The sequence below is a fragment of the Trachinotus anak genome, unplaced genomic scaffold (assembly GCF_046630095.1).
Source record: "Trachinotus anak isolate AG129_WGS33_773 ecotype Australia unplaced genomic scaffold, CSIRO_AGI_Tana_v1 ptg000010l, whole genome shotgun sequence".
Taxonomy (NCBI): Eukaryota; Metazoa; Chordata; class Actinopteri; order Carangiformes; family Carangidae; genus Trachinotus; species Trachinotus anak.
The window spans coordinates 12,363,863-12,384,340 of record NW_027273861.1 but is presented as its reverse complement, the minus strand read 5'-3'; the positions used below and the strand labels follow the sequence as shown (position 1 = coordinate 12,384,340).

Sequence of the window (20,478 nt, the reverse complement as noted above, 5' to 3'; positions counted from 1 at the left end):
GGACGTTTTACCTTGGGCCTATTGCTGGAATCATGAAGATCATATAATATTACCTGGATGATTTTATCAAAAATATATTAAGCAAAGTGCACTTATCATTGTCTATTCCAGGCTTCAGCTTGACCCAGGAGCTGCAAGGAAACGCAGGGTGCCAGTTCTCTTCAAGCCCAGAGGAGAGCATTTTCTTCCAGGTGGGCAGCTTCGACCGCAGCCTGAGCCACATGTCCTCCGTCTACACAGAGACGTAGAGCAACACTGGAGCGGGGCACGCTTCACCACACCCACTCTATACTACTCTGCAGTCCAACTCCCTTTACATGCATCCTCGCACACTCAGACCACTTCTTCTCTAGGTCTTGCTTTGTTTTTTTTCCCCCCCAACAGCAAGGTCACTCAGTAAATCAAGAATCTTCTGACCTCCTCAGAAGTCAGACGGATGGAAACAAACAAGACAAAAAAAGCTTTGAAGCCAGTTTAGACTGCTTACTTTACACTATCTGAATGGTCAAGATACAAAATAGGTCTTAATCCCAACCTTTATGGCTTGTGACCCCTCAAAACAAAAATGTCACCAGTTGAATAAAAGAGTGATTTTTCCAGGTTGTATGTGAACCATTTACAGATGTAAAATTATCCAGTAATTCATAAGTAAATAAGCAAAAATCTGAGAAAATAAACATAATTTGAAGCATTTTCTGATTCTGTGAAAGGGACACCCCCCTGATAAATTGTGTGGAGGAGTACGTACATAGCAGCCTGCAAAACACATGTAAAATATCTTCTATGTCTGTGAAGGAAGCTTTCAAAACTCTGAGAAAATAACCCCAATGATGTCATAGTGATGTCATGAGGCTTATTTGGGATTGGGCTCGATACAGATTTACAACAGAAAGCATCTGTTATAAACTTGGAATGTGTAGTGTTAAATATGTGGAGACTAAAAGTCAGGATATCTCAGCCTCTACTGTATTGATTTTATCCGTTCTGTTTTTAATCTGTCTCTTGCCAGTCCCTCAGCGTAAAGAAGAAAGGACAGTGCTAAATTGCTGCAAGCCCACTTTAATAATTTTGACATCTCTCAGATTTGTCTTGGGGGTCAGACGTCCAGGTTGGGAACCGCTGGGATTTTAAATATGTAAGAAAGACTTAAAAAAAAACTCACTTTGATCTGATTCTGGCTGGCAGATACAATTTTTACCTATTTTAAATGAAGGAACGACACGAGTCAAAGAAATAACAGTAGTTAAGAAGTCTCCTTTTCTTATTACTCACTTTTTAAAGCATCTTCCCATTGATGTCCATAAGAGACATGAGCTTTCCTTCTTAGATTCAGAGTCACATTTATTGGCCAAGAATTCATCATGTACAGAGAATTTGACTTGGTGCTAAGACTTGCACGCTTACAGTACAATCAGACTGAGTTTACACAGGCAGTTTTTCAGCTTTAATACATAAACGTCAGTCACTACAAAACCCCAGAATCGACTTTAAATGAAACGTCCTCTCCCTCCTCTCGTGTTTTCTTCTCTCTAATCTACATCTTTCAATCTACTTTAGACTGAAGTGTAGAAAAAAATATATCATTTTGCTGTGTTGTTTTAGCAGTGGAAAAAAAAAATGTTTGCATTTCTGCATTTTGTTGTTAAGTGTTTTTTGCTTTTGGATTTATTTACTGAGGAGGGTTTGGGCTAATTAATTCTGCAATAATGCAGAGACCAACCTACTTTATTATTGTATGTATAAAATGTACAGTTTGTTTACAACAGTCATGTTTGTCATTTTTACATTAAAAATAATGCAGAGTGGACTGAAATCGTTCACATTAGTTGTACATGTCTGTAAAAATATGCAAATGTTCAAGTTTGATGAGGAGCATGAGAAAAACCTTCACAATGTGGACATGTTGTGCCCTCTAGTGGACACTGGTGAGTACTGACGACACAGAACACTTGACTCACTGTGCAAAGTACCTTTGTCACACTATCACATCAGCTCGTCTCATTAAAGCCTCAGTGTGTTCGATTGTGTGTCAACGCCTCACCATTGCATCTTATTTCTGCTTCTTCTTGCTGAGGTAGCTCTGATAATAGAAGTTACTGAAGAGGATGATGAGGGTGACGCAGTAACCAAACACCACCATGTTCATGGTGTCGGGGAAGTCACACTCTGTGAACAGGTTGTAGCCCGTGTGCACAAGGAACATCAGAAACTGCAGCTGGGGAGGCAGCCAAAGACAAAGTTCAGATCAGTTTAAGTTTCTTTCTAAACATACTGTGCGTACAATGCCTGTCACACAGGAGCAGGAACCACTGACCAGCTGCAGAGACGTGAGGTATCGTTTCCACCACAGGTACTTCTGCATGTGAGGGCCGATCGCTGCCAGGCCGTAGTAAGAGTACATCACTATGTGAACAAAGGTGTTGACCAGGCCAATGAAGAACGCTGCAGGATGTGGTGCAAACAGAGCAATGCAGAAATAAATAAAAAAATATCAAGGATGGCATTATAAAGCAGTAATTATCAAGCTTTACATCCAAAATTTAAGTCATTCATACATCAAAATATAGAAGTAATATTGTTTAAAGTAATGACAGAGTGAATTATCAAATGTGCTACAAATTTATGTGATGAAAAGTATTGAGATGTTTTACTTAAATAAAAATAGCAATAATACAGTAGAAACATGCTCCACTACAAGTAAAAGTCCTTCGTAAAATGCACCTAAAGTATAAGTACACATGTAAATCGACACCATTCAAATTCACCATGAATCCTTCCATGTATCATTAATCTAATCTCATTCATTAACATACAAGAAGCATTTAAATATTTTGGAGGAGATCATTTGAACCACATTTTTTACTGTTGTGTACTATAATTTATAACAATGAAGATGATCATGTGATTCGTATGTATCATCTGTCAAAATAACTAGTAACTAATACTATGGAGTAAAAAGTACTATATTTCCCCCTGAAATGTAGCAGAGGAGAAGTAGAAAGTAGCATAAAACTTAAATAGTGAAGTCAAGTACAAGTACCTCAAAACTCATTTGAACATTTGTTATTTGCATAATAAAATAATAACTAGCCTTTGGCTACGTCTGTATGCTTCATGTGAGCTGTCTGGATATTTTGACCCAGTCTTAAACATCATCATACCTCACAGTGCTCACACACCTCTCACTCACTCCAGTTGTTTCTTCAACCAAAAAGGATATTTCCCTCATTTTGTCATCCTGGGGGGAATAACTGAATGCATGATGTCTTTGGCATGAAAATATTTATGTTTACAGATAAGTTAATAGCCGGTGGTTATTTTAGAGTTTTTTTTGTCAACAAAGCCCATGAAAAGTTTAAGACCAACATTATGTTAGTCTATCTCTCACTCGTTTACAGCTTTCCTAATCTGTCTGTGGCAATGAGCCTCATACACGAGTTCCTACTGAATAAAACAGTCATAAATATATGGTTCCATTAAAAAAAAAAAAAAAAAAATAGGCAAAGTAATACATTTAAATAAAAGTAGTTTATAGCAAAAGTTGCTCAAACAGGAGAAATTAGTACATCTTTTTGGGCCTATTTTCAACTGTGGATTAATACACATTTGGTGCTTCAGCGAATATTTACCGCAGCTTGTGGTGGTGGTATATTTTTTAATAATTTTTGAACAACAAAGGAGCTCTACAGCACAGAGGAATAGGCTACTTAATGCTCTGGCTACACAGAAAATATTTGTAAGAAGAATCAGCTGATTGTTGTGTTTTGGTGTTTTCATGGGATTTGCTGAAAACAAACAAACATAGGATATCACCTGACTTTAAATATATCAGTGTCATTAGAGCTCTTTCATGAAATTACTACAACAGTTAACTTACACTGTCCTCCAGCCACATACTTGACTCCCGCCCACCAGTTGAAGATCATGGTGCCGTGGTGGTAGACATGAAGGAAAGTCAGCTGACTGTTCTTCTTCCTCAGGATGAAGAAGAGCTGCTCACAGACAGAGAAGACCAGAGTTAGAATTCTGTATTCTTTAACCTGAAAATGGTTTTTTAACAAATATTTACCGTGTCAGAGAGCTCGATCACCTTGGAGAAGAAAAACCACCAGCAGACTCTGGCCATCTGGGGAAAGGAAAGGTGAAGGTTCAGTTTTACATTATTATTCATCAAATAAAGGTAATTATATGTCTCATCTATCAGACTGCGCCGTCAGCTGCCTGGTAGGATTATTTTATTGTGAATTAGGATCCAAACGAAGCTTGTGTGAGAAAATGCTTACCCTCATCGCCAGTGGGCTGGTGCTGTAATCTACAGGCTGACAGAGGTAGCTGTAGTTTGAGAGCCATGAAGTGACCAGGAACTACAAACATTAAAACAGCAATTTTATGAAATGATACACCTAATAAAAACCCAACATAACCACTTATGCTGGGCAAAAGGAAATATTTTCTATGTCATAATTTCATGCTCAGGATTGATTTGGTTTCCCTGTGGAAACAACGACAAAAAGCTGCACTCGTGCACCTCATAGAACATGTGGGCAGACAGGCCGACCATGGCGAAGTTGTAAACAATGAGAACGACTTTGAGGTCAACGGGTTCCCTGCGTTTCATCAGGCGAGGGCCGGCCCAGACCACACAGAGGTAAACCAGAAAGATGAGTGACACGGGGACGGGGGAGTAGACCAGCAGCCACGGGTCAGTCCTCTTGTCTGCAACATGACAGAGCTCTGTGTCAGGGACTTTGAGGCTTTATTCACATATGAATAAATGAAGTTCAGGACACGTCTGTTGCTAGAATTCAGAGTTTTATGAGATGCCTTGATTTCTCCAAACTTTCACCACTGCTTCAAGGACAATTTTTGTTTTTGCAGTCAATGTTGCTCCAGTTTAGCTCTGATGATTCGCTATATGTGCAATTTTATAAATGTAAACCAATTACATTTTATAAAGCTGAAAAAAAAATAAAAAAAATTCAGTAGATGAAAAGTACAGTTTTCTTCTGACAATTAAAGGGCTCTCCCTGAGTCGGGGCCTCTGCTCCTCCCACTCACATGCATCCACTGCACAAATGGCTGTAACAAGATAATGGAGATTAAAAAGTGGCGTGGTGGTGGCAAACCATGGGACAAGCCACAAAGCAGTCACTGTGAAGACAAGCACATCTGCAGCTCCCAACTCCCACACATTGAATGCACACACACACACACACACACACACACACACACACACACACACACACACACACACACACACACACAGGCTTGTGCTTCAAACGGGGAATCTCCTCTCTGCTGTGGAAAAAACAACAAAAAACACAAAATGAACAGCATATGTAGGAAAGATCATCACCTCCATTGTCCACTATCCTCTGGTGCACAGACAGGACACTTTGCCATGCAGAAGCCATCTGAAAACATAAAGGAATACAATGATTAAAAGAGGAAAACACTATAAAGCTGAGGCAACTAGAGACAGAGCTGCACTCACAGCTGCTGACCTCGCACACGGTGTTTCAGCAGCACACTTCGGTGAAGAACCTTTGGTCGCGACCTGGAGATGTTTGGCAAATTAGCAAAGTTCAAGTTTGCAGCACGCCCCGCAGGCAGATCCGGATCCTCGTCCTGAGCAGTGACTGAAGAGGGGCCGGGGGGGGGGGGGGGGCAGAGACCGCAGGCCCGACAATAGGACTCTAATGACGGAGAATTATCCTCCACCTGAGACTCCGGAGAAAATATGAAGACTTGGCTCACTTCCTGTTTTTCCTCGCTTTGGGTTTGTGGATATTTTCGGACAGGATCAGTGGCTGGTTCAGCACAGCAGGGGGCGCTGTCTCCCCCCCCCCTGTTCTTTGTATTTCTGCTCCATTACATTTTATCAAGATAAATACTGTCCAGTAGATTTAGTTACTAGTTACTTCAAAAGTATGATGTTTTGTTTTAAATTAAACTATCCAACAGCACTCACAGGTAGAAAGACATTAATCAAGAATTATTTTGATTATCACTTAAGTCAAAATATCAAATATTTCATGGTTCCAGCTTCTCAGATCTGAGAGTCCAACCAATCTTTCCTCTCTTAGTAAAATAAAGAGTGGGTAAAAGAAGTCACTGTCAGTTTATCTGATTTTAGGCTACAATACAACTTTAACTTTCTAACTTTCTTGTTATAATAACCTCTCAAAGCTAATGACATACCGACATATCACACAAAAAAATCTTGGCAAATACAAAATACATAAGAGCATTATTAATACAAATATTTTAATACAAAAAAATTAAAATGTAGATAATAAATCTCTCGATTGGAAACTGACTAAGCCTGGTGTCTGTCTTGAGTCTGCATCTGAACCGGACTCCATTCTCCAAAATTACACTCTTCTCCCCTCTAAAATTACAATTTTATTGTGGTAGTACAAACATTGTAATGTGGTCTTACAGACTGCTTGTGTAGTCAGTCAGGTGACATACAATGATGCTGGAAATTTTAGGATGTCGTACAGATGAAACAGCAAAAGTCCACATAGTTATAATAAAATGATAAAAAAAACATTATCTGCAATGAGGTCAATAAACAACGTACACTGCTGATGCACTACATGTTTCTACAGGAATATCAAATGAGTAATATATAGTTTTTTGTTTTAGTGTCATTTCATAACAAAAAAACTTTAAAAAACTTTTTAAAAAACAGATTTTTCTAAAATAATTTGATGGCATTTTGTATGTAGTTCGCAGTGATGGGTCCATGGCACCAAAATAACACAGTAGAGCTCATATGCATGGAAAGGCACCATGCAGGCTCACACACACACACACACACACACACACACACACACACACACACACACACACACACACACACACACACACACACACACACACCTCCATCAAGATTCTTCTTTCACTGCCTTAAAGAAGGAGCTGAGGGAGAGTTGTCTGCCTCCACTGTTAGCTGCACCCAGTTTGGGTTTTTTTGAGGTCTGTGATTTCTTGTCATTTTTCACACCAGTGATCTTTTGCTTCTTTCCATCCTAAAAGAGACAAGCAGAAACAAGTGGCATATGTGATATCTGTTATTAGCATGGCATTAAAGAATAAGGTGTATTTTTGTAAAGGGTTACAAATGCATAAATACACAGAAGTACTTACCTTAGAGGTTTGTCCTTTTTGACTGTCCACAGAGTCACAAAGCTTCACAATCTGCAGGAGAGTTGACATGTTGATCCCATGAACACGTGTGGACACTCACTCCTTCCTGCTTTCTTTCAAATCTGTCTGAAACCAACTCAACAACTTGTTGCAACTGCATATCACTTTCTCTGGAGCTGAATTTGATAATGACAATAACCAGATGATGTCTTTTTAATTTCAAACAGCAACAGGATATCAGGGAGATTTGATGTTGCCAAACCATGTTTTCTGTTTGTGATAAATCAAGTTCACTTCTAGTGCTGCAGGTACTGCTAACCTCAATTACACAGCAGGGATTCAATACACACACACAAGCTGTGTAAACAAAACACAAACCTTTTTCACTCCTGTGGACACAGCAGCCTCCTGCAGAGCAGATCTGCTGAGCCACTGTGCATTTTCAGTCTGTGTTTGTGTGTCACCGTCCTTCAAACGCACACTGTGAACCACATATGTCTGGTGGATGTGGGAGAAGATGTGAACCACCTGCAAACAGCGGTGATCCGTCGGAGGATTGTCACACGTCTACAGAACAGAACTTATTTGCATGGTAAAGCAGAAAAGCATGGCACCACTGCTTACCTCTCCGACGTACTGGCAGAGCCTCTCAGTCAGATGAGCTCCCAGTATCCTGCTGATCTCAGCACACAGCGTCCTCCTCTGCTTCATCTCAGAGTTCTCCTCCTCCAGCAGGAGACACGGGAACTCCCACAAGCCAGCCAACAAACCTGGCCATACAAACACAGACAGACAGACAGACACACACACTTGTTTTGAATTGTTTATTTAATGTAACTGAGGTTTTATTTTTAATTCATTTGCATTATCAAAAGGTTTCATTTTAAATTAAAATTTATTTTGTACTTTCAGTCACATTTTTGTATTTCGCTATTTATGATGTCGCAGAGAAGTTGAATTTTGACCATTTGGAAAAGTCGCCACTTCACCTCCGGCCCTGGCTGTCACCAGCATGAGGCTAAAAATCCCTGGTAAAGTGAACACTGAGGGAAATTAAGTTGCAGATTAACTGAGAAGTCGAACTGGACTCTCAATTTTTGTTCAGCAGTTAGGAATTTGTTCAGCTGTGGGAGACGCTGCTGCCGCTGACCTTTGTTTGGTCTCTGTGTGAGCAGGTACTCGTCCTCTCCCTCCTCCCCAGGTCTGATCACCACAAAGGTCAGAGTTCGCTCCACTCGGGGTGGCTTCTTTGCCGGCTTTCTGGGGAAGTTCTGAACACCCAACTCATCGTCCCAGGGCTCAGAGGGACACAGCGGGCATGTCCCACTGTTCACTGAGGGAGAGGAGAACAGTCAAAAGTGATTTAATAACATGACAACATGAAGGTCTGAAGGAGAGAAGAGGAGGGAGAACGCTTACCACAGTCTTCTATATCAGGCAGAGCTGACGTCTTTCTCTCCAGCTTCCACAGAAGCTTCTTGGAGCTTTGCTCTTGTTTGACATGAACCTGCACATTCAGACAGTGTAACAGCCAGACCTTACTATGATCCCAGACATGAATGATCTCTGTCAGCACAAACCATATCAACTTCTTATTAGTGGTGGTTAGCACTTGAGAAAGTCTTAACCTTGTGATAAGAGTGGCAGTGAGACTGTACAGGACACTGGCTGCACACTGGTCCTTTAGGGGTGCAGACTCGTGCTCCCAGCTCCATCATGGCCTGATTAAAGTCCCCAGGTCTCTCTGGGTCCACCAGCATATTGGCTAGACCCCTGAAATACAACAGAAAGAAAAAACATTCAAAGCTACAATCACAGCATATTTACTTCAGCAGTCAATCCCTCAAAAAGATAACATCCTTATTTGAAGATGCCCATCCATCCAGTATCTATACCGCTTATCCATACCGGGTCACGGGAGGGCTGGAGCCAATCCCTGCTGACACTGGGCAAACCATTCATGCTCACATTCACACCTACAGGCACTTTAGAGACACTAATTAACCTAATGTGCATGTCTTTGGACTGCGGGAGGAAGTCGGAGTACCAGGAGGGAACCCACACAGACACGGGGAGAACATGCAAACTCCACAAAGAAAGGATCCCTGGTTTGAACCCAGAACCTTCTTGCTGTGAGGTGACAGTGCAAACCACAAAGTGAAAATGTATTAACTGAAACTTCAAAACTACTTCAATACCATTTACATAAACTGACTTCAGTACATAATTTCTTTTTAAACTCTGTGATCATATAAAAGGGTGTTTTATATTTTGACTGAATATTCATCAGTTTTTAAAATAGGGTTTCCTTCGAGTAAATACAACCTCAGCTCAAAAGACAGTTGTTTGGACTCATCTGAGACAATGGTGAACATGCAGGAATCATGATGTTCAGAGTAAAACTAAGTGGCCCTTGAGAAGCTGATTATGAACAGAGCACCACTGGTGAAAGTTTGTTTATGACAGAGTCATCAACCCCCCAAAGAAAAAACGAACATCGCAGTCGCATTCATAGATGTCAGAGTAAGAACTGGTATCAAAGTCAAAATTCAGGTTCGCTGAGGATATTAGTTTGGAGTTTAAACTCACCAAAGCGCCTCTGTTACTGCAGGACTTGTGCTGTCAGCTCCGATGGCCCTAAGGCGACACAGCACCCGGATCACATTGCCATCCACAGCTCCAGTAACCTAGGCAACAGGCGTGATCTTAGTCATCAGTGATATGTGCAGGCACAGCAGTTGTCACATGTGCACTCAGAGTTTACTCTGGCTCCTAGAAGCACGGACAGCTCTGGTGAGGATGTCTAAAGGAGTGTGTGTGGGTGTGTGTGTGTGTGTCTGATGACCAACCTGTCCCAGCGCAATAGAGCCTATAGCAGCAGCAGTGTAGCGTCCCACACCAGGTAACTGTTTCAGCAGGCTGTCGACCGTCTGAGGCATCTGTCCCTTCAACTCTGTTGTGACCTAAAAGAAAACAGTCATACAATGAACACACAACCCCCCTAACTGGGGAAAATACAATCATATCGATTACTAAACATTTTAAGAGGGGAATGACTTCATAAATGTTTGCTCAGGTTTAAATAAAGCTGCTGGTACAATGGAGAAAAATGGCACAAAACAAATGTTACAAAGTGCATCACAGACCTTCTGAGCTCCTTCATGCAGTCTTTTTCCTCTGGAATAGTACCCAAGACCCGCCCACATCTGGTTCACCTCCTACAAATAAATAAAGTCTATTAATTCAAATTGAAAACAATAACATTTTTAAATCACCATAGTTTCCATAGCTGCTTTTAATAATCACCTCAAGTGTAGCAGAGGCAAGGTCCTGCACTGTGGGCCACCGCTGGAACATAATGAAGGGAGAGTCCAGATTACACACAAGGCTGTATATTCACAAGATTTAATAAGTCACAAGGAAACCAAAGTACTTAATTTGTCAAAGGCACCTACCTTCATCCATCTGTTGTAGTAGTCTTTTACTGTGGCAACCTGAGTCTGCTGCAGCATGATTTCTGAAACCCACACTGAGAGAAAGGAAAGAGAAAACTGTCCTGTAAGTGGTGTCAGCAGCAGTTCAACGTATCGATATCTGTCAAGACAACATTTTCGTACCTGCATATGTCCTGATGTTGAGGTCCGGTTCTGTCATAGCCTGAAATACAGTGAGCCAGTCAGTTATATTCATGGGAATTGTAAGTAATTGGTTATACACTGCCTTTAAGCCTGGGCAATACAACTTAATATGAGGAAGATCGGTTCAAATCTTTGCAGTATTATGGCGTCATAGTAAACTATTTCAAATGATGAAGAAGCATTTTATCATTCAGTAATCATTGAATGATACATTGAAGTCAGAATTTGTGCTGATCACCAAATGAGTGACTGCCTCAGACAGAATTAGTGAAATCTACCAGGTGTGACTTTAATCTCAGGGATGGAAGCAGGTCTCATGTATGCTTCAGTCCCTGAACCACACTAAAACACCGTCTATACTTTCATGATCATATGTAATTAAAATTATTGTGATTCTGATGTGTTGGTCTCTCACAAAATCAGTGAGGCAAATGTTTCTTTTTACCAGAGTCCTCCATGGCAGCTCTCTCTTCTCCTTGTCGTACCAGTTCAGGAGCTGAGAGCGCAGCTGCACAACATCAGCAGGATCAGGGAAAGTGTGGTACGAGGACGACGAGGCAGCCTGCGTAGTTTCCTCTGAAAGACCAGAAATACTGTTCTCATTCAAAACCTTTTGCAAGGCAATTACTCCAGGATGGTTCAAATCTTATTTGCTGAGGGGGAAAAGTGTACTAACAGAACATGTGATTTTAATGAGGTGATTTTAATGAGGTAACAAAGAAACATTACAGGAACTGTAACGACCTGTGTCATGAATGAATGAATGAATGGAAATGTTGTTATTATATCATGAATATAAATATGCCCAGCCCACATGGTCTTACAAAATAAAAAATATTTACACTACACTACAACCAATTGATTATTAAAGTGAAGCTTTATTTGAAATAAGTTGGCATATACAGTCAGAGTTTAGACTCTGTAAAAAAAAAAAAAAAAGTTAAACTTAATAAAATACATGAAACCACAGGGTAAAGGTTTGGCTCTGCAGAATTCACTACCAAGCGACTCATGCAAGTTTGCAGACACACACCAACAGTCAAACAATGTGCTGGTTCACTTTCATGTGGACTAACTCGGGCCCCAGAGGCTCAGTCTTTTACGCAACACGTTAAGTAACATCAACATGGAAACTGTACCTTCTTTCACTGCTGTCTTTGACCTCTTGCGCTTCGGCTTGGCACTTTCTACAATTCCCTGTGCGGCTCTTTTGCCTTTATGCATCGCTGAACGTAACTTGCTCATGACCAGACACTATGTGAAGAGACTTGTTTCATTTCTTGTTTACCTCACTGCTTCATTTCGACTCCCGCCACGATCAGGACGGGACCGGTCGCTGCTCGTCCAATCCGCTGCAAGGAAGCTGATGACGTACTAGAACGTAATCTCCGGTAGGAGGGTCAGAATTAAAGTTACGTAATGGCTTCCTGTGTGGTATTTCATATTTATTATTACTATTACTATCATTATCCGGGATCAGATGCATTTATTTCACTAGTGCATATTCAAAATAACAAAAATACTAAAATCTCCATATGATACATCAAAAGCACATGACGTTTTAAGCAAACTAAAAACAGTTCAGTGTAAAACTTTATTCAAATGGTGCAAAGATAATAAAACAATGTATGTAAAGATTCAACATTCATAACTTTTTTCATGCTTTCACAAATGAAAAGGGTAGGCAGCAAAGGTTAATATTTAAACTGTCTATTACCATACAAACACACAATGTACACAAAATTTCATTCATCCTCATCATTAAAATCATTTAAGTGTTCCTCTTGTCAGCCTTCAGAGTTTTCTCCATCCAAAACTGGAAAGTAAATATTGACGAGAAAAAAAATTATTCCCACAAAGAAATTTTGAACAGCTTTCAGATAAACTCTGTGCAATCATTACCTCCAGATATGTTCACTTTGTTAGTTATCAGGATTTCTGCCTGTGTTTCATCCAGGTTCATGTACAAACTCCCAGCTTTGTGCTGTGGAAACAGGGTGACTGGATTTGTTAGTGCTTCATTCTGGCAACTTTCACACCGACCTTTGCTATCTATTATAGCATGTAGTTGGTTGTAGGCTTACCATAAAAGCTGCAAACAGTGTACTGCCCATGACTCTCTGCACATGTTCCTCTACAACTGGGAATGAGCGGACAAAGTGCTAGGCAGAGATGACAGCAGACATTCAGTGTTAGTATGTGCAAGCATATGAATATATGTGAATGTGTGTGTGTAGGTTTGCATTTGAATGATACAACACCACGTTAGAAACAGTGACCATGGGTGTAGTAGTGAGGGGAATGGTGGAACCAGATTTGAGGAGACCCAACATAGGGAGGGCCCTCAAAAAGCCTGGGAATTTCTTGAAAACTTGATGTTTGTTTTTATCTGCAATTTTGATTTTTTAAATACAATTCAGAAGGCTAATAAAGTTATTAGTTCCACTGTTTTAGAATGGTTTGATATTTTAATATACTGGTATGTATGAATAACTGCAAGTAATAAGCTGTATTTAACTGTATAATAAATCAGATTGTTTGCCGCTCTACAAACTTGGCATTTCATTGGAAGCGGTAATCATTACTAAATTTCACAATAACAGCCTCAGTGGCTTTTGAAGTGTAGCAGAAAATCACAACACAGGCTATGTGGAAATAATCATAGTGCATAGTACAGTCTTTGGAAAGCAAACGTGCGTGTGCATATGTGTGTGTGTGTGTGTGTGTGTGTGTGTATATGTGCACGCGCAAACTGCATGTGTAAGAAAATATGCATGTACCTCCAAGGCCAGGCTGGCTTGTATTTGTGCATCAGTGTGTTCTCTGTTGCCCATAGCATAGAGGAGATACTGGATCACTCCAAGAGAGAGAAGCTCACGAGAAAGCTCATGATCTTCTTCAGCAAGCAACCTTTAACACATTCAACTCCATGAAACTATATCATTACTGTATGACAATAACTAAAAATATTACACTGAGGTAATGAAAGTAATTCAAATAATGAAGTATAATAATATAGTGGAATTCACTGTTATAAGATTTTTTTATGTGTCCCTTGACAAAATAAACATAATGTTTACCGACAATTTAAATATGATCATACCGTATAGCTTTAGCTGCAGCAGCTTGTTGCACAAACACAGGGAGAGATCCAGTCATCTTGATCATCTCACTCTCTGATGGGATTGTATGTATCAGCAAAACATGAGATGACCTTGTTATCATTACAAATTATGTCTCCAACAAAATAATAGGACTTCAATAAATGAGTTTGGTGCTTTCAGTTTCAGAAGTCGAGAAAAAATTAAGCAAGACACCATTAATATGGGGTGGTCTCATTTTTCTAGTGGAAATTCATTACCTATTACTGATTAATCTAAAGGGGTCACTGTATCATTGTCTTTGGAAAGACAATTTACTTTAACTTGCTACTCTTAAAAAATCTAAAAACCAAACATCCAGACCAGAGTGTCACCTTCTGTGATCTGGTGCGGCTTTACTTCTTCTTTAGTAGGCCTCAGCAGAGCCACCAAGCCACTGAGCAGCAATGGTTTCACATCATAACACTTAAGGTCTAAGATGAGATTAATGGCTGCCAGAAAGATACACAATGAGAGAAGAGTGTTAGATGAGGTACAGTGAACAGTGAAGCCACAGCAAAAGCCACCATGCAGTTTGAAATGTCTTCCCTGCTTACCTTCATCCTGGACCTCCAGGTGCAGGGATCTGAGCATATTGAGCAGAGGTTCTACAATGCTGTGATGGGCCGTCTTTGTTTTGGACTGCGGGAGAGAATAACTTAGTGCATTTCTTTTTAAATTGTATTATATATTGCCAGGTTACCATTACAAATAACTAGAGAACATCTTGTGATGGGATTACTCCAACCATGATGCTCATCAACATGCTGATATTCCGACCTATGAGTACTCAATAGTTATTAATACATTTTTGCCAGCCACTACAGCATGGCTGGTCTTGTGTTTTTTTTACCCAGTGTGTATTCATGTCTGTGAGTCTCTATATGTGTGTCATCATGGCAAACTGTGGTCCTGGAGACACCTACTGAAGGGGGAACTGCCACAGAGTACTTAGGTCGGTGTTAATACATCTGTAGACAGATTTTGTCACCGCTATGGCACCAGTTTCAATCATTCTCGACCACTATAAGACAGTAGGTACAACGAGAGACCATATTGCAGTGGGATCTCACCAGCCGCAACACACATCAAAATGTTGACGTTCCGACCCACGAGTGGGGCCTACTTAGTGGTCATTACGACATCATTACCAGTCACAACAGCAGGACTGGTATTGTTTTCACCTTCTCTGTGTCTATGTGTGTGTCATCATGACAAAATGTGGTCACCTACTGTAGCAGGAACTACTGGAGAAGTGACTCTGTCTTGAATTTGATCTCAACTACACACCTGTAAAGTTTTTGTACAGTTGTGATGCTATTGCGTTGACAAAGCCTGCCCACAGACACCCAGACAGACAGACACTATGTGGAAAAGCAAGAATGAGTGGACATACATGCTCAGTGAATTAATAAATGACTTCATAAGCACTCTCCACCTCTAGCTCTACCTGAATAGTGCGTAAGGTGTGCAGGACCAGCTGCTGGGCTTTAGGAGAGTTACACGCCATGAGGGTGATGAGGCTTCTGTAGATTTGATTTTGGTATTTTGGATTTCCTTGGCACAGGGACTCCAGCAGGGCCCAAGCTGTCTCTTGGGTTTCCTCTATGTCTGACTCGGCCAGGCATTCTGCTATAACTTTGACACCTGCAAAAAATAGAAAGGTCAAAGCTGATATAATGGCTCCTATCGTGCTGCACAAATTATATTGATTCAAACAGTAAATCAAAGATACCCGAACGAACAATGAAATTTACCACGGCTTTCACAGATAATCTCTTTGTACTTGCGACCAGCATTGGAGACAGTGAGTAGAAGATGCAGGGCTTCTGCCTTGTCCTCCTCTTTGCTCTGAGTGTAGTTCAAGATGTCCAGGAGAGTGAGAGCGCCTCCATCCTCCAGGAATTCCATCAGGTATTGATCACTGAAAAAACAAAACAAACCAAAGCAAACAAAGGCATCCATCACTGAGGATGTCAGAAATGCAGCTCGCTCACAAAAATGCCCACTGGCTCACAGAAACAATATTTTATATTTTATGATGCAGTATTTTATCTCACTCACTGGCCTGATGCAGACAGGAAAATGCTGATTGCTCTTAACTGGAGTCCCAGGAATGTCCCAAACATGTATCTGAAAATTCAGTGAAGGACGGTGTCTCAGTTGATTATAGTCAGTGCAGAGGAGCAACTGAGAGTAGGTCTAACTATTCTCTTTTTGTATTTTGTCCAATTTCAGGAATTTTATTTAGCCTCGCACTCATCCAGCTCCCCATCCTATTAAGCCCTTGTCCCCTATGGATCCTTTCACTTTTGGCCCTTTTATTTTGTCAAAGGGCATATAGATATAGAACACTGTATATAATGGTCAATACAGTCTAATATATAATACAGCATACAGAAAAAATACATTACAAAAGACTTAATTTTCTATATTAAAAATGTGTAAATAATATGAATTGATATTATATATAGGCAATCATTATTTTAGTCATACATATACAATACCACATCGAAATGTTTATAGTATTTACCAATTTATTTAGCTTGCCTAATATTATAAAGTTCTGTGGACCAACCTCTTCTTAAATGAACGTGTTACACTGTTAATAAGCTGGAGACCTTTCGGTTTTGAACCACACTGAACGCGTCCACAGCGGGCCGCCGTAACAGGCTACACAGATGAGGAAAGGATACGTGAGTCTCATCCAGGTGGTGAGTCGAGCCAGAAAGAGACTGGACAACTGCGCCAACTCACGGTCCAGCTCGTAAAAGCTCTTCCCTGTGTTTTGACCCAGAAAGGTGCTCAACATGCGGCTGCGGACGGTCCGGTCGCCACGGTCCCATTCCCGGAGGAAGCTGAGGACTTTGCCGATGTTCGCTGGATCCCCTTGTGTGGACATTGTTGTTGTCCTGCTCCTGCTTTAACTCTGGCGAACTGAAGTTAATGTTACGAGGAAGAGCCAGAGCCGGACAGAACTGCAGCTGCTCTATAAATTATTTGTTAAATGTCATTTTTCGCTGGTTTTAGTCACTCATCTCCCTCCTTCACTTAGTTTACAGGGTTGCTTAGCAACGCCGTACAAGCCCCGCCCTGTGTGGGAGCAATGGCGACACCTCTGTCGGTCCCTTTCTGAAGTCTGTGTGATTATCTAACCTTCTGGTACCTTTCTTTACACAAAAAAGTATTTACAGAATTAAGTAGTTCTCCAAATCGTGATTCAAATTTCAGTGCACTCTGAAGTTAATTCTGCTTAGTTCTGGATCATACAGTAGGCTACCTATTTGGCTATTTGTGCATATAGTAGGCCTATGTGTTATTATTATGTTAAACTTAATAAAAAATATGTCTTTAAATATATCTATATAAGCTGTTTCATCGGGAAATCCTCTGTTCCCACTGCCACCAGGCTTTTTAACAATTCAGACAAAGGCAGTGGATGATGACAGACTAAAATCTTAACTGCATACATGAATAAGCTACTGTACAATTTGAATTTCCCTATAGGGATCAATAAGTAAGTAATTTTCAAGTGTTATTTTTATCTTTTATTATTAACAACATAACAACAACAACAACAACAAGATTTACAACAACAATAATCTCCCAGACAGCATGTGACTCCGAACTTAAATCTCAAAACACAACATCCAGACTCAAACAGCCAAGGCATCGATGTCACTTCTGACTACAGTCAACACATAAACACCTTTGTCAGGTAAAAGCGACCTCAAGACCTGAAAATAGTAGTTATCTGGATGTAACTCTAGGCCTGTGAATAGGTTGGTTGGTTTACCCCATTGAGGCTCCATGGTGGGACCCTAAGAGATTGCTTCACTCACCACCCAATCAGGAGATAGCCTTTAAGCACTAAATAATGCAGTTACACCTGCATATCTGCTCCTTTTTAAGCTCAGCAACTAAGGGCAGGGGCCAGCTGAGCACATTGTTAGAGGGCTATGCATGTAATGTAGTGGAGAAGAAGTATAAAGTAGCACAAAAAAGGAATACTCCAGGAGAAGAGGGGGATAAAGGGGCACGGCTGGTTTTGTTGTCTGGTGTCACCTTGGGTCACATGTCACACAATGATGGTGAGAAGGGTCTCTTGGGGAGGTCATCCACAGGTGTGAAAAGTGAGGAATTGTGGGGGATGGTGTTCACAATGGCCTTCTTTTGTCTATGGAACAAAAGAGCATGTGGCCTCCACAAACTTTCAATGAACACACATCATGTGACTCAGTTCTGGCTGTGACATCACAACCTCAAAGAGTTCTATGATTACTGATGATGTCACCAGGAACCCCACAGAATAATAATAATAATAGACTGTCTTTGATGTCACAGCCACAGTCTGTGACATCACAACTTCAAAGACTTCTACTCATGATGTCATCAGGAGCCTCACAGAATGTGGGGTAATAGATTTGATTTGTAAATCAAATGTATTACAAATTGATTTGATTTGTAAATCAATCAAGTCTGCTTAACAGCGCAATACATTTAACTTCTAGCACCTGCTAACAGAGAAAACAGACATTTCCAGATGGATGCTAATCTCCACAGATTTACAGCTGGTGTAGAAACAGCTGCTGAAACTGATAAGAAACCACCTTGCAGGAATGAGGCAACTTCACCTGCCTCTGTTAGTCTTAGGAACAGACAACTCCACATAGAAAAATATGATGTTCTGTCTGGTAAACTCAGTGATTACCTTATACAGAAACTCCTAGGGAAAGGGTCATTTGGACAAGTGGTTCAGTGCATAAGATTTGACACCAAGGAGAAGATGGCCATGAAAATTATGAGGAAAGATCAGGCCTTGGCTGGTAAAAGAGAGGTGGCTGTACTTAATAGACTCAAGAAGCTTGACCAAGAAAAGAACAACTTGGTCAGGTTTACTGATCATTTTGAGCACAAAGGGCATGTTTGTCTGGCATTTGAAATGCTGGACATAACTATGGAAGATTTCATAGAGAAGATTACTGTAAAGCCACTGCATCTGTCTGAGATTCAAGTAATCGCACAACAGATGCTGGTGGCTCTGAAGGCACTCAAAAGCATAGGTCTGGCACATGCAGACATCAAACCAAACAATATAATGCTGGTTAATCATCGTCTGCAGCCTTTTAAGGTGAAACTAGTTGATTTTGGTATGGCTGTTCCGATCTCCAAAGTACGCCCTGGCACCCTGATCCAAATCACTGGCTACAGGGCCCCTGAAGTTATCCTGGGCCTTCCACTGAATGAGGCTGTGGACATGTGGAGTCTTGGCTGCATTTTAGCCTTTATATACCTTGGCCAGGACCCATATTCATTACTCTGTAAACATGAGGAAATGAGAGTAATCGTGCAGATGCAGGGTCAGCCTGATGACCATATGCTGAATTCTGGACTTTATACCAGAGACTTTTTCAGCAAAGACCAGAACTCCCAAAGTCCTTCGTGGAAGCTGAAAACGGAGTGCATGTTCCCCTGCTGCAAAAATGAAGGCTCCATGACCAATTGGCATAGGGGTGCTTTTGACAAGTTTACCAGTTTTGATGACATGGCAAAGACTCGCTCTGGGGTGAAAGATACCACCAAGTATGAAGACACACAGGCATTTTTAAAGCTCCTCAGATGGATGCTACATGTAGATCCTGAAAAAAGAATCACTCCCAGTGAAGCACTGGAGCACCGTTTCATTACCATGAAACACTTTCCTACTGATGCTAACCCCAACCATTATATGTCATCAGCCTATTTGACGGTAAAAGAATACAAACTGGCAGAATCATCAGTTGAATGCAAGCGCTTTAAAACATTCACCAAAGTTTCAAGTTGGAATGGAGCATCCATTACTAACCTAAATGATCCACTTTCAGCTGATGAAGGAACTGTTGCTTGCACCAATGATGACCCACAACCCACAGCTGGCTTAGATAACACCACCACTGCTGAGACTGCTACGAAACTACCTGGCATTACTCAGACAACTTCACCTCCCACTGTAAGTCATAATTTTGACAACAGACATCTCCAGATAGAAAGATATGATGTTCTGTCCGGTAAATTAAGTAGGTACCTCATACAGAAGCTCCTGGGGAAGGGGGCATTTGGACAAGTGGCCCAGTGCATAAGATTAGACAATAAGGAGAAGATGGCCGTGAAGATTGTGAGGAAAGACGAGGCCTGGGCTGGTAAAAGAGAGGTGGCCATGCTTAAAAAAGTCAACAAACTTGACCAAGACAAGAACAACTTGGTCAGGTTTATTGAGCATTTTGAGCACAAAGGACATGTTTGTTTGGCTTTTGAAATGCTGGACGTAAGTATCGAACATTTCATAGAGAAGATGACTTTCAAGCCACTGCATCTGTCTGAGATTAGACTGATCACAGAACAGATGCTGGTGGCTCTGAATGCCCTCAAGAGCATAGGTCTGGCACATGCAGACATCAAGCCAGACAACATAATGTTGGTCAATCATCACCTGCAGCCTTTCAAGGTGAAACTGATTGATTTCGGTTTGGCTGTTCCAGTCTCCAAAATGCGAACTGGCACCGTGA

At 40.9% G+C, this 20,478-nt stretch overlaps 3 protein-coding genes across 7 annotated transcripts in view; 1 reads left to right on the top strand and 2 right to left on the bottom strand.

The window, feature by feature from the left end:
* Positions 1-2,027, top strand: part of LOC139627003 (zinc finger protein GLIS1) — a 72,564-nt gene extending 70,537 nt beyond the window's left edge. For both annotated transcript variants that reach the window (XM_071487597.1, XM_071487596.1), the window contains exon 11: positions 112-2,027. In XM_071487597.1, coding sequence (XP_071343698.1) covers positions 112-248 — 137 coding nt within the window. In that variant the 3' untranslated portion in view covers positions 249-2,027. The remainder of the gene's footprint in view (positions 1-111) is intronic.
* elovl8b (ELOVL fatty acid elongase 8b) lies at positions 1,710-5,782 on the bottom strand. 4 transcript variants are annotated; one of them, XM_071487599.1, is made up of 8 exons: positions 5,495-5,782; positions 5,357-5,414; positions 4,529-4,716; positions 4,284-4,364; positions 4,070-4,126; positions 3,878-3,992; positions 2,315-2,442; positions 1,710-2,215 (listed from the first exon to the last, which is right to left on the bottom strand). In XM_071487599.1, exons 2-8 carry the CDS (start codon positions 5,412-5,414, stop codon positions 2,051-2,053), a joined length of 792 nt encoding a protein of 263 aa, XP_071343700.1. In that variant the 5' UTR covers positions 5,495-5,782; the 3' UTR covers positions 1,710-2,050. The 4 variants fall into 4 exon arrangements, with proteins under 4 accessions (XP_071343700.1, XP_071343699.1, XP_071343701.1 ...); XM_071487598.1 differs by having other exon boundaries at positions 5,505-5,782; XM_071487600.1 differs by lacking the exon at positions 5,357-5,414 and having other exon boundaries at positions 5,505-5,638.
* Positions 5,783-6,392: 610 nt separating this feature from the next.
* Positions 6,393-17,011, bottom strand: mutyh (mutY DNA glycosylase). The gene is made up of 26 exons (XM_071486703.1): positions 16,630-17,011; positions 15,998-16,066; positions 15,691-15,857; positions 15,384-15,580; positions 14,491-14,575; positions 14,269-14,385; positions 13,897-13,969; positions 13,574-13,703; positions 12,878-12,955; positions 12,696-12,777; positions 12,169-12,179; positions 11,933-12,047; positions 11,239-11,369; positions 10,773-10,812; positions 10,611-10,684; positions 10,462-10,503; positions 10,302-10,373; positions 10,005-10,118; positions 9,745-9,842; positions 8,784-8,928; positions 8,575-8,662; positions 8,306-8,488; positions 7,780-7,925; positions 7,534-7,683; positions 7,156-7,206; positions 6,393-7,037 (listed from the first exon to the last, which is right to left on the bottom strand). The coding sequence occupies exons 1-26, from the start codon at positions 16,833-16,835 to the stop codon at positions 6,894-6,896; spliced, it is 2,808 nt and encodes a 935-aa protein (XP_071342804.1). The 5' UTR covers positions 16,836-17,011; the 3' UTR covers positions 6,393-6,893.
* Between the last annotated feature and the right edge of the window lie 3,467 nt (positions 17,012-20,478).